The sequence below is a fragment of the Bombus huntii genome, chromosome 7 (assembly GCF_024542735.1).
Source record: "Bombus huntii isolate Logan2020A chromosome 7, iyBomHunt1.1, whole genome shotgun sequence".
Taxonomy (NCBI): domain Eukaryota; kingdom Metazoa; phylum Arthropoda; class Insecta; order Hymenoptera; family Apidae; genus Bombus; species Bombus huntii.
This window is the reverse complement of record NC_066244.1, coordinates 4,807,755-4,824,214: the sequence shown is the minus strand read 5'-3', so window position 1 is coordinate 4,824,214 and position 16,460 is coordinate 4,807,755. Positions and strand designations below refer to the sequence as shown.

Here is a 16,460-nt window from a genome sequence, read left to right as displayed (position 1 = left end):
TACTATAACAATTGAAAAACTACAATAACAATGTTTAACCTAGAAATGATGAGAAGCCAATCATGTTTTTGAAGCATGCTAAACATTTTTATTGTGTATTTCAATATTATAACTTTTAGATCTTACATCAATGGAAATGAATAACAATTTGATCAAAATACGAATGATAAAATAAATTAAAATACAAATACAGAAATACTTACATTCTTGGGGAGATTCCAGGAGAGGCTATATCCTCTTGCGAAACTTGCGTTTCCACTACTGAGAGCGAATGTTTAAAACAAAGATGTATAAAAAAAAAAAAAGAAAAAATGGTTATTGACGCTTCCATTTACATACTGACTCTAATTTCGCGTATAAATATTGTAATTGAATTTATCATATAACTATTAAGAGCTATTGTGCTCTAGACAATATAACAAATGTTATTACACAGGAAACACTGACTCTATTGGCTGCATTGCACGCGGTCACAAACATTCTCTGAAAAAAAAGTTGTGTTAGCTGACCGGCGGACGGGGAGGGGGAGGGGCAGAGTATTTGTTTAGGAAATACTGCTGTTTTTTTGATACGTATATTCATTTTTCACGGACAAACAGGTATTACACACAAATATTACGAAAATGGAATATACGTGTAATATTTCAAACACTGTTTATATATTGCGAGATATCTTCTGATATAATTACAAATATTTATTAATATCCTAAAACGTAAAATCAATACTTTCTTCAAGAAGAATTCAATTGTGAACGTTCGTTATCAGAGTTTGAAATATGATTTTTACTAACGCATTATGTTGCACTTTATAGAGATTTGACAATGCTCGTAATAAATTAAACTTTCTTAACTAAACATGCCTTACAAGTGATTACAATGTATAATATAATCTTGCTCTGAAACGTGTCTGAACATGTGTTACGCAGATTCTTTCGATAAAATAATAAACTGATTTTTTCGTACAAATATATAAAAATATAATAACTTAGTAATAGATTATTGTCTAACAACAATCGAATAATTCGTATAATTTGCTATATATTGATATAAAAACATTAGTTACTTAAGATAATCTGTATATTCGAAGTACTTTTAAAAAGTGACTTTTTAATTCCTTTTTTTTAAATCTTAATATCTTCAAGAAATTATGCAATTATTTTAAAGAATAATATCATTATATATCAATTGTAACTCGTATAACAATTATATAGCAAATATTGATTACCACTGATCCAATAAAAAGAGAAAATAGTCGTGTACATACGTCTGCTTTATTAGAATAACTCAACCTTTACTAAATCTGCATGGGAAATCAAATGGTTATTAATCACCTATGGCGTTCATTTCCTACCAGTTCGAATCATCGATTATTAATCGTCTGTGACGTATGTGCCGTAAACCTCTACTCTTTCAATCAGGTGACCAGCCAATAATCTGTACAAAAGAAAATCAACAATTTCAAATAAATGTATGACGAAACCAATAATTTTCAATAACAGAACAAATTATAGTAGGATAAAGCAACAATAGAATTCAAATCCTACCTCAGGGACCGGTAATGTGAATTATCGATAATTCTAGCCATCAGAAATACAGCCAAGAATAAATGTATAATAAATCAGTAATTTACAAAAATGGAACCAATTATAATGAAATGAAACGATAATCGATTCCAAATTCTGCCTTAAAGATCGGTAATATGAACTATCGATGACTGTAAATTGTCAAATATAGTCAACGATGAAAGAAAAAAAAATTCCCGAATACTACTTAATTTTACTAAAATGATAATCAATAAGTGGTTAAATGAAAATGTACTATTTAAATGAAGCAGAGAGAAGTGTAGAAATGTTGATAAAATCGAAATGAAAGTACTAATAATGACAGGGTACGCTCTATGGAACAAATTTTCGCTCCACGACTTTCAAGAGTACAATGTCACCCCACGACACTTTGCCTTTTCCAATATTTCACGCCAATAGGAATGCTCCATTCGACGCGACAATATATTGCGCCAATAGGAACGCTCAATTTCATTTGACAATATTCTGCACCAATAGGCACGCTTGATTCGACTTCGCGATATATTGCGCCAATAGGAACGCTCGATTTTTGTATATACGAGCGCGCGCAAATTTAGTGTATTCAAACAGTTAAATTGATGCAATTGAGGAATAGAAAACATATTTAAGATAATGTTCAATAACAGTTACGAATAAGATTATGTTCTTAATGAAGAACTTTTATTACACGAATGAATAAAATATGGTATGTTACTTTACATGTTGATATGTTACAACTTATTATTACATAAAAATTGAAAAAATTGTTCTATCCTGCTTCATGAATGCCTCCATTAAAAACAAATATAATCCTTAAAAATTGTTAATAATTAGTAGTTTAGTCCTGAAGAATTGATAGCGAAACTATCATAAAAAGAGAAATTTCTTTAATTGATCATTTAATCTATCATTGTTTACTTTGCTATTAATTGATATATAAGTTACAAAATTTTTATTTTGTAATACCAGAGAGGAAATTCCTCTCTGCTAATACATATCATACTTTATCTAATTAATAATTCTCCAGGATATATGTACACGAAGCATCTTTATTCGTGGAAAAGAAAATTGCGTGGAAAATAAATTACAAGAATCATACGCGATTTCAGCGATACACGTATCTATTTATAAAACCTAAAATAAAATTATTCATTTTAACAAATCTTATTCTATGTTAAATCGGTAATCTCGTGAATGACACTAAAATGGTAAAGAGTAAGGAAGGTCTAGAACACCTATGTACTTCGTGTTTATACAATCGTCCTCTAGGCTCTTGACTAGAACCTTTGTAATGCATAACCACTGGTCACTGAGCGCAAGGCACGTACAGAAGTATGAGTCAAAGATATATTGAATGTTAGATCAATTTTTTGTATTTTGATCTGCAGTATTCGTAAACATTTTATACCATTGAGTAATTTCTACAAAATTGTTCTCCTGAGACAAATGCGATAATAAATAGGTAAGTAAGACATTTTTTTAATTGAACAAAAAGTTTCCCAAAAATAAAGTGAATTTTTATTCTATTGGAATTTTATAAAAGTAAATTATTTATTATTAAGTGTGATATTTTTTACATTAGTTATATTTTTAAAAAACGAATTAAAAGTGAATTATATAAAATATATAATTTTCAATAATGATCTCATCAGATATGAAAATATAATAATAATAATAATTTAATACATTTTTTACAGCAGGAAATGGACATTTGGTGTAGTTAGGACCATAATGAAATCATTTACCAAAGAAAAAATTTGAGAATCACATAAGAATCGATAAAAGATTATACAATATTATCATCAGAAGATTATACAATATTATTATCAGAAGGATAAAAATTAATATTATTTTTATTACAATTAATAAAAATATTAATATTAATTTCATCAAAATTAATATTATTAAGAAGCAAATGCAATTAGAAAATGAACTCAAATAATTTTTCATCGCATAGTAGATTTCAAAATATTTGTAATAAAAAGCAATTCTCTTGTAAAAATTATAAAAAAGAAAGGCAAGCGATTGTTAGTGTAATTTATAAAGAAAATCAGAATTATAATATCACTTTAGCTAGTTGTGCAAATAAGAATCAAAATATATTAATGAATTCAACAATCAGATCTACATTAAACAGAAGGAACTGTGATAAATGCCAAGAAAATTTAAGTAGTTCTCCAAAAAATACTTTAAAATCTACAAGTATCGTAAATCGAGTTTTAAACAAGTGCGATGGAAATACCTCTGTTTTGTTATTGGGAAACTATAGGAATAACAAGAAATCGAGTATGACTGAAACACCAAATATAATAGAAGACGACCATAAAGCAGTATTAAATCATGATTTACAAAATATAACGTGCTTTTGCAATAAATCTAATACAAATTGCAATTTATACAATAAGAACGAAATTCACTGTGAACAAAATGTGAAATTTCAACAGAAAAGTTTACCTATAATATCGCAACAAAGATCTCTAGAAGCAAAAACACGTAGGAAGAGAAATCAATCTAATGCTACTAATGAAACAGATTGCAATATCTCGATGCAAACTAAAAGAGAAAATAGCTGTGATATTAGGAAATCTATTACAACTGAAGAATCAAGGGAAGGTGTTTATACAAAAGGTAAAAGACAAAGAACAATAAAATCAACTTGCCATTTACAAATAAAGAAAAACAAACAAAAAAGGATATACAGTACAGTACATAAATATAAACAATGTAATAAAGTTACCAAAAATAAATATTATAAAGTAATAGGAAAAAGAAAGGATATAAGTAATTTTTCCACAGTTACCATAATACCATCAAGCAAGATTGATACCAAAATAAACAAAGATATAGCAAGGCATAAAAATTGTATAGATATTAAAAATTTGATAATACCTTTGATTAGAATAGATGATCTTCCTACATCTGAATTATCTAAATTAATTCAGAGTACCAAATCTATCGAAAATAAAGAGAATATACAAAAAGATGAAAATATATGTAATGAAACAGGGAATATCGTAGAAATACAATGTTCTGCATATAAAAAACACAGTGCTACTGAACTCAAACAAGAACAGGAAATAAATATATTGTATAAATCAGTGTTTGAGGAAAGATGTACAATATTTGAAGAAAATGTAGTGAATAAAATTGATGAAAATATAAGAAATATAAAATTTGAAAAAGAGACGTATAAAATATCTCCAGAGAATATTTTACAATTTTTTCTAGAAAACAGAAGAGATATATATATAAGAACAAGATTGAGATCAAGTATTGAAAATATCTATAAATATCATATAAGAAAAAGTGTAGCAATGTGCATTAAATGTATAGAAGTCTTTAATCTTTTACGACAATTTTCAGGTAAAGTAAACTTTGTACAAAATGAAAAAGTATGCATTGAATGTACACTATGTAATTTACAAATTAACTCTCTATTTCATTTTCAAAAACATCTAATGGATATACATTTACAATGTGAAAGAAAATCATTACGTAAACAAAAGAAATTTGCAGTTGCTATTATTAATTTCAGTGATCAATTAGATTTAAATATCAATAACCAATTTATATTTGAATGCTGTTGCTGCTCAAAAATATTTGATCATACAACAAATTTTGAGGAACATATTAAAAATATGCATCACGGCTTCGATCATCATACAGATGATGTTAAAAAATGTGAGGCAGAACAAATGGCTGTAACTTCTGAAACATATACAACATTTAAAAATGAACAAGTATTTAATGAAACTCATGCTTTAGATAAAAATTATATTTTTGATGTTCCAACTAATATAGATGAAATTTCTAATTCAGGAAAGGAAATTAACATACAAAATGATCATATAAACGAATATGATATTAACGCAAAAGAAATAATTCTTAAAAACAATATATACCATACAAATTCAAATAATAAAAATTTATTGTTGGAGATGGAAGTAAAAGACGAACAAATAAATGATATAAATAATTCAGATGTTACTGAAATAAGAAAAGAAAACCAAAAATTGAAGGAAGATATAGAAAAATTAAATGATGAAAAATATTCAAATAGTATTTCAGAATTAAAACTTTCTAATGTATCTGTTAAAATTGATGGAAGATTTAAAGAATATTGGAAACATAAAAAAAGCTTTTCTTTTATTTGTAATGTTTGTTTTAAAAAATATAGAAGAAAACAAGCGTTTTTATCTCATATGTCTAAACATGTAACAAATTTTAATACTAATGTACATGAGCAACAAAAAGCAGAAGAAAATAATGATCTCATCAGACATGAAAATGATGTAGTATTAAATGCACATACTAAAACTTCTCAAGACAACAGTAAAAGTTTCAAGGATAATAATGTACTACATTCTACTATAAATTTGGCAGAATCAGACCAAAATACTTTAATATCAAAAACAATTGATAATGAAGTTGATAGTGGTGAAAATGGAAATGTAGAATATGATATTAAAGACGATAATGTAGCAAGTAAAACAGATGATTGTAATTTTGCATTATATATAAACCTTACACACATACAAAAAACAAGAAATGATGCGAAAAGGCAAAAATTAATTAAATACAGTATGAACATTACAAAAAAACGTAAAACAAGTACTAATGAGCAGCAAAATACAGAAAATGAAATTGGAAACATGTTTCCAACAAATTTTACCACAAATACTAATTCAATAATAGATGCAAGTAAAGAAAATGTAAGTTATGGTTTAAAAGAACTGCATTGCATTATATGTGACAAAAGATTTAGTTCTTTGACAATATTTAAGGAACATATGTTCTTTTTACATGATTCGTTGTTTGAAGATCCAAGATCACCAAATTTATCAATGATACCATATAAAGTAAAAGATCTGTCTACACAAGGTACTCGTGTATCTAAAATGAAACGCAATATGATATGTAAAATAAAAGAAGCAAAGAAAGTTTTGCAAAAGGAAAATAAACAAAAATATAGAAAGTGGCGTTGTAACGCATGTAAAGAAAATTTTGCATTACTTAGAAACTACTTACGACATAAGTATTACTGTCATAATGATGAATCTGTAGTTCATATTTGTGATAATTGTAACAAAATCCTTACTTCAGTTGCAATGGTGAACATTCATATGTGCACTAATGTTACTACCTGGAATTGCAAAAGATGTAGTCTCACTTTTCCCAACGGTATATCTCTAACACGACATAATATGAATTATCATTTAGAAAAAGTAGGTCCACATGTATGCAAAACATGTAAATTAAATTTTCTTACAATGTACATGCTAACAAGACATGAAACAACGCATTCTATAAGTAATAATTCCAATGTTACAGAAACTTTCATAGATTTATCTGTACCTGCGAAAAACTATTTACCTTATACTGTAGATGATACAAATGTTAATTCTGAATTCAGTAGAAAACAATTGAATGACAAGGCTATTCCTTATAGGAATAAAAATGTGGAAATTAAAGAATTAGATGAACTAAATGAAAAACTTTCAGAAATGCACATTACATCTAATATACCACACGATGATAAAAATATACTGCACTGTAATACATTATGTGCTACAGCAGTACAATTTAATCTTCATCTGGAAGAAAGACATAAAAGAGAGATATGTCAAATTTGTAATAGCTTATATTTTACAGATAAAGTAGTAAAACATTTAATATCTGATCACATAGTCTCAAATAATGTGTGTTTTAGAGAAAACGATGCTAATATTGAAATAATACAAGGAGATATAAATTCTCAAAATGATATAATAGAAATCCTTGGTGTAAAACGTTTATTGTCACTTTACGAATATCAAAGATTTGATACTATTGTAGAAAACAAATGTTTCAGTTGTATAACATGTTCAGAACAATTCTCAAATACTCAGCAATACAAAGTTCATTACTTAAAATATCATGATACAATCTGTTTATTGTGTAATATAAAATTTGAACACAATTTACAAGCACTTGAACATAAAATTAAAATTCACAAATCTATTGATTTGTATTTGTGGATAGCGCAGAAGCTAATATTGCAGTTAAGACAATATGGAAATACCATTGAAGATGTGATATTAAAATCTAATGAAATAAGAATATGTTAAATAACATGTACTCGTAATTTTAAGTTATATTCTAACTAGTCTATACAGATATCTGTAATTCATTAAGGAAACGTATAAGTTGACTCATTAAGACTATTAATTCAGATAACCTATCAAATTTTAGTTACCTGCAATTAAATATAAAATTTTATATATTATACAACTTTTTGTAAGTATTTTTTATACAAAATAAATATTAATAAATATACTGCTGTAATCTTAATAATAATAATTAATAATAATTAATAATTTGATATTCTTTTATTTGTAATTATAGAAAGTACACTCAAGTATTATAAAATGATAATTAAGATTCTGTTATAAAATTAAATTAAACTCCAAAGAAACACCCTTATTGGATATAAATAAAATATCAAGAGAGAAATCATGATATAATACAATTCTTTTGCTCTATTATTTTGTTCATAGTATCTGGATTTGTATCTTTTTTATTGTTTGAATCTTATACATATAATAAAATGATACAGATTATTTCATATATTGTAAATCATTTGTTCAGTTTTTGAATAAAAATCTTGTTTACCAATAAAAATATAAGAAACTACATGGAAATTGAAATTTCCAAATTTGAAAGTAGTCGTAATATGTATCGATCAATTTAAATTTATCAAATAAATATATCTTATATCGATTAACCATAGTCATATTAGACAACTATTTATTCGTGTATTATTTCGTTAACTAAATTATTTAGTATATTTGAAATTTCCTTTAAGAATCAAGTAATTCTAAAACTTGTATCAAAATTCGCGCTGAATATACTACAGCGCTTAGCTTACTTTATCACTAGTCTTGTATGTATTTATACAATCGACTTTCAAATCAGTTCAGTTACTATCTCACGTCGATGTGGTTTTTACAAGTTTTGGACATTTCGAAATTGTATATGAAATAAATCCAGTTGAATATTAACGTATGTATACAAAATAAAAACAGTGATAGTTCTTTCATAGTTTAATAAAAGAGTTTATATATCTTAGTGATTTAATATTAAAATAGACAACTGAGGTTTCACAATTTACCTCCTTCGTATTTAATTAGCAAAATCTGTTTAATTCATTACAATCGTATACAGTCTTTGACAAATTAAAATTTATCAATTGCTACTTTATTCAATGTCTTTATATAAGATAAACATAACCACTGTTAAACATATAACGTTTCTGTTTATAAAACATATGCATTACATATATTAATAATCTTAAGTAACATATAAATAATCAACAATTTTATTAAAATCCATTACTATTTTTCAATTTATTTTCTTTTTTGAGGATATAATGTATACTTTTATATTATACAAAATATTGCAATATATATATTAGTTTACCTTTTAATAATAATAAGTTAGTTAATAAAGATACGTATGCCCTATATATTATATATTCTTTCTTACAGTTATAAGAGTATTAAAACATTAAAATTTATAAAGAAAAGATGAATATTTATTCAGGCCATTATTCTGATTATAAAACAAATTTGAGTACTATGCTATAGAAGTGGAATTAAAAGTTAGTCCAAAAGAAACAGTAATGATCAAGTATGACAGGTTCTTCGAAGATGGATACAAACAAAGAAACGGAAGAATCTAGTAATGTTCCAAATAATGTTGGAAATTCTGAAAGTCCAGATTCAATAGAGGTTGTTATTAAGGGATATAAATTATCATTTAAGCAAAAGAAAGATTAACAAAATTTTATTTGAAGAACTGAATTTATTATATTTTCTATTTAGGTGGATAATTCGCGTACAGTTCTTTTAAAAATAGCAACATTATATGCAGAACGTCTTATGAATGATATTTGTCTTGTTGTTAATGGTATAGAATATCCAGCACATCGCCTTATACTTTGTGCTTCAAGTGATGTTTTCCAAGTAAGTAAATTTTAAGGTAGAATATAAAATAAGATAAAATAAAACACATAATTGTTCATTATACAGGATGTCATTAAACTGGTAATGTAACTTAAAAGAATATGATTTTATTAAAAAAAGTAAATTAGTATAAAGTAACATTTTCCTCATGTAAATTGATATTAATAATTCATTCAGTATATTTAGTATATTCCAAAAGATATAAACGTATTGAATATAATTATGTTGGTAGACCATTAAAATTTTGTTCTAGCAAATTTTTTTATTAATAAACAGTAAGTTTTTAAGTGGAAGGTACTTCTGTTTTATTATTCATTCTTCATCATTTAGTATGATAAAGTAATAAAAGTAATTTATAGATACAACTTAATTCAGACATAAGTACAATGGTGTTATATACATATATTCAATGTATATTTATCATTTTATTTGAAATCAAAGCTTTTTATGGCGAAATGTTGTTATAATTTGTTGATTTTTTTCTTTCTGTATAGTTACTTTCTTTTAGGTGATAACACTAATTTAATAACGTATTTTGTACATATGATATAAATACTTATCCATGTAATTAAATTTTAGCAGTAAAGTAAATATTATGTAGTGGAATTTAATTTACTTATAAAATACGTATATTGTGCCAAATAATGATAGGTTGACATATTTCTTATTTCACTCATATATTAAAAATGATTAACTTTGGCATATCTAACAAGAATTTTCAAAATACAACTGAGTTGAGGACAAATTACATTTTACATTGCACTACTATGTTTTTCTATCTGACTTTATTTGTATTCAAAATGTGTTGAGAACATTATAAAAAAAAGATCACCAAACAGTCACCTTATTTAAAATAGACCGACTGATAGTATGTTTGGGCTCATTAAATTACAAAAGATTTTTAACTAATTCATTAACAACCTTTACATTGTAGCAAAATAAAGATTATGTAAATTTGATTTATTATGTAAATGGATTCAGAAAGCAAACATTTTAAACTCGTATCTTTTTTTTGAATTATTAAAAATAAAAGAGTTATAAGCAATTAAAAATTAATAAAACCGAACATTTTCGATCGCTTACCGAATTTACTCCAAGAACGCGTGACGTCACAAGTCAGTCGCGTCGTCTGCAATATGTACAAGTCAACACAAAGTGAGAATGATTTCCTGATTGTGAATCTAATAAACGCTATGGAAGTTCATGAAAAAAGAAATTATAAATGGCTTTTGTTCCACAATGTCAGAATGATTCAATAAAAATATCAGAAATGTACCGTTCCTGAAGATAGTAATCTACGAAAAGGCATGGTTTCGAATTGCTAAAAGAGATATGCCAAGGACAGCTCCAAATTTCTTTTGCTGTAGAGATTATTTTATTCACTATATATGTATTCATACATCATATTGTACATGTTAATAATTTGTGTTTTCCTTCTTTGTATTTTTCATTTGCTACAGTTTATATCCTTTTCAGTATGATACATACGGGTTCTCATTGTTTTAATAAATATTCTGAGTTTTTATCCCCAAATCGAATAATAATAAAAAATGATTATATAGGTGATTTGACCAAAATACAAATATTTTCAGTAGCATCTAATTGAAATTGCGTGTTAGTGATCACTGCTAACATTGTGTCACAGCTGTGGTGTTTATAGATTCTTGACGATTTCCGTTCTCTCCGAGTTCGGAATTTTTTGAATATGTTATATTCGGTGTTTTTTTGAATATGTTATAGAAATCAACATTTAGAACATCTTTTTATACATATAAACGTTGGTCGACCTTACTTTCCAAGATATTCGCGAAATCTGTCCGTATTAATTGAATTTTGAGCATAGTTTTGGGTCTGTGACAGCATCACTATTGGTCGCTGCCTGCGGGTCACTTATATTTTAAAAATACGGTCACCGCCACACAATTGTCTTCACAAAAACGTAGTGTAACTCAAACCTAAATTTAACTGAAGTTTTTTGTAAACTTTTCGGAAATTGAGCAATGGTTATATATATATATATATATAAAATATATATATATATAGAAAAAAGTTAGTTAAAATGTTGTCGATATACTTCAAAGTCATCGAAGCCGATGAAATTTTACATAATTACCTAACGTTATATTTATTATTATCTTTTTTGGTATAGCTAACATTTCAACATATACTCTAATTTTTCTTATTGCAGGTAATGTTAATGAGTCCTCAGTGGAGTGAGTCACAGGAAAGTAGAGTAACCCTCCAAGAAACGCCACAATGTGTACCTATATTTAGTGAGTTTTTGCGGTACTTTTATACTGGTCAAATAAGAATTAATTATGGAGTTGTTCTACCAATATTATCTTTAGCCGATAAGTATAATGTTAAGGATTTAATATCATTGTGCCTTGATTATATGCAAAATCATATTGCATTAGCTGCCATACACGGCACTCTAGTATCATGGTTACAGTATACGTCAAATTGTGGTCATCACAATATTACTCAAGCATGTCAAAATTTTATTAAGTGGAATTTGGAATTGGTGGCCAGAACTGCAGACTTTGGAAATTTTGATTTAGATATTTTAGTATCGTTGCTACATCAAAGTAGTTTAGTGGTAAAGGATGAAATGACATTATACAAATGTTTAGAATCTTGGTTGGATCATCAGGCAAATCGGTTGAAAAGTCAATTGTCGCACGACGAATTAGAAGCTACGTTAGAACAATTGGTAATAGCTGTGATGTCTCCTGTTAGATTTCCAATGATGTCTCCTCGACAATTAGCAGAATTACTTTTATTTCCTTTAACGAAAAAATACAAAGAATTCTTTGTAGAACGGATGTCTATAGGAATGTCATTTCATTCTGGTCAGCTGGATAAAGTTAAAGAAGTAAGTTTAAACGAAGAAGATGGTGCATTACTTTTTGAACCAAGATTATACACTATAGACACCTGTAGTTCATTACTTACGATAGAAAATTTTCATGGTTTACCCTCTTATCACACCAGAACGCTCGTATTTTCAAGTCATTCGTGTTTAGCAGAGTATGCTGGTGACCGCGCGTGTGAATGGGTTGTAGATATATATCCAAAAGGTGTTTGGTTTAAAAAGTTTTTCTTAATAGTGTGGCAAGGAACCGTAGAAATGCCCGAACATGTGAAACGTTCAGTTAGATTATCACTCACCTGTAAGGATCCATCTGTAAATAGTAATGCTGATATGCGTGTAAAAATAGGTGTTTTAATATATGGTTTACAGGATGGCGTTGAACATATTGCAAGAGTAACAGAAATTATTCACAGATTTAGTAAAAAAGAACGTGTTCTTAATTTGGACGATCTTTTACCGTTTGAGGAACTTAACCCGCAGCAGGGTTCCGTCTCGGAAAATACATCTCCTTTTCTAGTAGGTCCAAATAAAGATATGCTCAAATTACATATTGTTATATCACCAGCTAACTAAGACAGAGAGATTTCTTGGGTTATATAAAATGAAATCTTACTACAGACTTTAAATATTTTGGACTCATACGAAGGGTCATCTTTTTTAAGTTTGTCTTCAACGTATGTCCTAGAATTTTTTTCTTTTGATAAATTGACATTTTAATATTAGACTAAGATAAAGTTTTGTATTTAAATCGTAATATGTAATAAAATATTAAAAGATTTCAATGTTCCATGAATTTCCATCACATTAATTTTTTCTGGGAAAATTGTTAATTACTATTAATTATTCATTTAGAATAACATAATTTTTAAAGCGGACGTCTGTGTATGATAGAATATTGTTAATTTACACTCTGTATAACAAAAAATTAATGAGTTTATATTCATTTTATTGCAAGAACAAATGAAATCGATAATCATCAATATTTAATCCTATCTGATTTCGATTTTTTAATATCTTAAGTATATTTAGTAATATATTTAATATTAATATTTCGATTTTTTAATATCTTAAGTATATTTAGTAATATATTTAATATTAATATTAATATTTAATACATTATTATTATTTATATAGAAATTAAAATTTTTAACAACTTTTTCCTGTACGTGAAACCTGCGCTCGATCTTAATTTCCGAGATATTCGCAAAGAACTGTCGATACCATTAGAGTGAATTATTGTGTCTATAACTGTGCATTCGTTGCAAAGTATGTGTCAATATTTGTTGCCGGATAGAATAACATCCAAATCCAACAAGAAGATATGCCAATAAACTATAAAAAATGATAAGAATTAGGTTTGTTTTAAGCAGTAACCGAGCGGCGGTTTTATGTATAGGAGAAATGTATGTATTGTTAAAAATTTTAATTTCTACAACATTAAAAAATCCTAATCAGTGGAATGAGCGAGATATCAATATCAACCGAGATATTTTTTTGTAAAAATGTTTTTTTTTTATCTTTTATATAAATGTATTGCTTTATTACGAAAGCTATCTTAAGAAGGCCATAGAAAATATTTTAAAATTTTGTGCGTATTCGATTCTTTATTGTATATAAAATCACATTGATATCGTCGATATAGTAAATATTTGGAGGATTTTAATAGTAACTAAATACATAACTGAAGGGCAGCGTAGGTTTTAAATTTCAACATCAAGATGAATTATGCGCGATAGTTCTGTTTTACAAATCTTCATCGGTCCAAATGGATTAACATTTATGACAACGATAAGAAATATTTTGTAATATTCCATACATCGTAAGAGAGATAAATTTGTAATTATTCAAAATTAAAATTGTATATTTGCAGTACGTTTTCACATCACTATAATATAGTGATAACACACTAAACCACATGTAAAATTTTTTTATTCAGTTAAATATATATCGTATGTTTCTTTAATTTATGGGAATTAATCAACCTCAATGTTTTTAAAATGCGTTTTTAAAAAACAGATTTTTTTCTTTGTTTGGTTATTCGTAACTAGAATATATAAAGATATTTATATTTTTTACTAATTTCATTTTTCAGAAGGATGAAATCTTTAGATTTTACTAATCACTATTTCTTATTTAAAAAAAGGTTCACTTTTTCTCGCTGATATTTTTCGTAAAAATTTGAAAAATAATTGTTATTTTTTATTTTTGTTCATAACATTTATTGGCAATATATAAAGAAATTTCATCCGTTTTTTTTTCTTTTGGAAACGGGTATAATATAATGATAGAATATTCTCAAAAGGTAAAGGTTTAATTTGACAAGATTTATTTTAATTTTCTAAATGTTTGTACTTCCTCTTTCATTATGATTTGCAAATTCTTTTGGGTAGTGATTTCTACAAATATTAAAAAAAAATTCTCTTGAGATAGTTTCCATTTCTATAAACATTACATAGTAACGTATACAAATTACCTTTTTATTTTATGTTTATAATATATTGTACGTTTTACAATAGTTTACAATAATTTCTCAATTAAACGATTGAACTTTGTTTCACTGTTGTTATTTCTATATGCTCAGCTGATCTCCGTTCGATTCGATACCATCCATTTGCAATCACGGAAAAGAATGATCCTCTTACAAAAGTAACACTCCATCGTCCCTTGTCCATTATTTTATACTTTTGTATTCCACGTGGTGTATCGTATATCCTTACCAAGTGTGTTGGTAAAGCATAAACATATGAGCGGTAGAGACATAGCCATTCGTTGACTCTCGAAAATATCTCATCGTACACGTTACTTATCGAAAACCTACACTTTCACGGTTTTGAAGGGATTTACTTTTAACCACTCTGTTATGACATACGAATAAGAGAAAGAATAATCCGAATAAGTTGTTAGCACACTCATGAGTCATACTATTACACGAATGCATTCGCCAAAAATTGTATTAACGTAAACTAATCGAATCCTAATCTAATATTCGTGAGTCAAATTGCACATATACATACACACACACATACACATGGAGCACGTATACGTGTCGTACATAATCCGCCTGACGTCCTACTAATGTCTATAGTATTCTATTTTCTTTAAGATCACCGATATCCGCTAATCCTTTTCTATTACTTTGTTCCTTTTTGCTATCTGGACGCCATAAGAAAATGATTTAAGAAAAGTCCTGTTCAAATCCACGAGAAAATAGTCTTTCGATAAATACACCAGCTCTGTTTCGTTTTCTTTGTTCCGGTTTTATTTTATTTTGTACTCTGTTTTATATTGGCTTGCGTGTGTAAGAAAACGTGTAGCTCGAAACTCTGAGACGGTCGGCTGGCTTTCGTCACTCTGTGCTTTTTACGAAGAGAACGCGAAAACACTCGAAGATGCCTTAAGTTAGGCCCCCCTTCTTTACTACGTCACAAGTTGGCGGGCCTCAACGGTTTTACGATTGTAACGTCTAAGATACTCGTCCATTCTTTGTACAATCATTAACGCAGACGAACGTTAAGTATCTAATGAACGAAGAAGTATCTTATACGCGATTTCAGTTATCTCGAATCAGCGTCGTCTTACACGTGTTTACAGTTCGGTCACCGATCATGGAACGATTCGTCGCAGCGCGACTAACACGGTGTTCTTCAACCTTTGCGCTTTCTCATACTCCTTGCTTATCCTGCGATGCCCTATTTCTTTTATCTTAACGACACGTAGAAGAAACCGACACGTGGCAGGGAACGTTTGCATGTGTAAAAGATACCCTTCGCTTTTGTTCCCCTCCCTTTCTCTCTCTAATTTTAGGAATCTTCATCTTATGGTATCTTTAAAATGAAATCTATCCAATTTACCCAATTCAAAGTAAGTGGCTTAATTACTTAGGTTCGGGAACATGGACTTCTACAAATAAATACAAATTTCCTTATTCATCAAACAGTGATTAAATTATATGAACCGTAATAAGTTTATATACTGTATTTATGTGTTATGCCGGCAACGATATTCATAGCGATTGCTTTT

General features: G+C 27.6%; 2 protein-coding genes across 6 annotated transcripts; both read left to right on the top strand.

Annotated features, from left to right (window-relative positions):
* Positions 1 to 3,372: 3,372 nt before the first annotated feature.
* Positions 3,373 to 8,325, top strand: LOC126867462 (variant-silencing SET domain-containing protein-like). The gene is made up of 2 exons (XM_050621919.1): positions 3,373 to 7,838; positions 7,947 to 8,325. The coding sequence occupies exon 1, from the start codon at positions 3,491 to 3,493 to the stop codon at positions 7,667 to 7,669; it is 4,179 nt and encodes a 1,392-aa protein (XP_050477876.1). The 5' UTR covers positions 3,373 to 3,490; the 3' UTR covers positions 7,670 to 7,838; positions 7,947 to 8,325.
* Positions 8,326 to 8,454: 129 nt separating this feature from the next.
* LOC126867482 (BTB/POZ domain-containing protein 17) lies at positions 8,455 to 14,403 on the top strand. Of its 5 annotated transcripts, XM_050621961.1 has the most exons (5): positions 8,455 to 8,603; positions 9,089 to 9,331; positions 9,425 to 9,565; positions 11,754 to 12,738; positions 12,810 to 12,949. In XM_050621961.1, coding segments are annotated over exons 2-5 (1,227 nt in total). In that variant the 5' UTR covers positions 8,455 to 8,603; positions 9,089 to 9,232; the 3' UTR covers positions 12,812 to 12,949. The 5 variants fall into 5 exon arrangements, with proteins under 5 accessions (XP_050477918.1, XP_050477914.1, XP_050477915.1 ...); XM_050621957.1 differs by having other exon boundaries at positions 11,754 to 14,403; XM_050621958.1 differs by lacking the exons at positions 8,455 to 8,603; positions 9,089 to 9,331; positions 9,425 to 9,565 and adding an exon at positions 10,576 to 10,870 and having other exon boundaries at positions 11,754 to 14,403.
* The last annotated feature ends 2,057 nt before the right edge of the window (positions 14,404 to 16,460 follow it).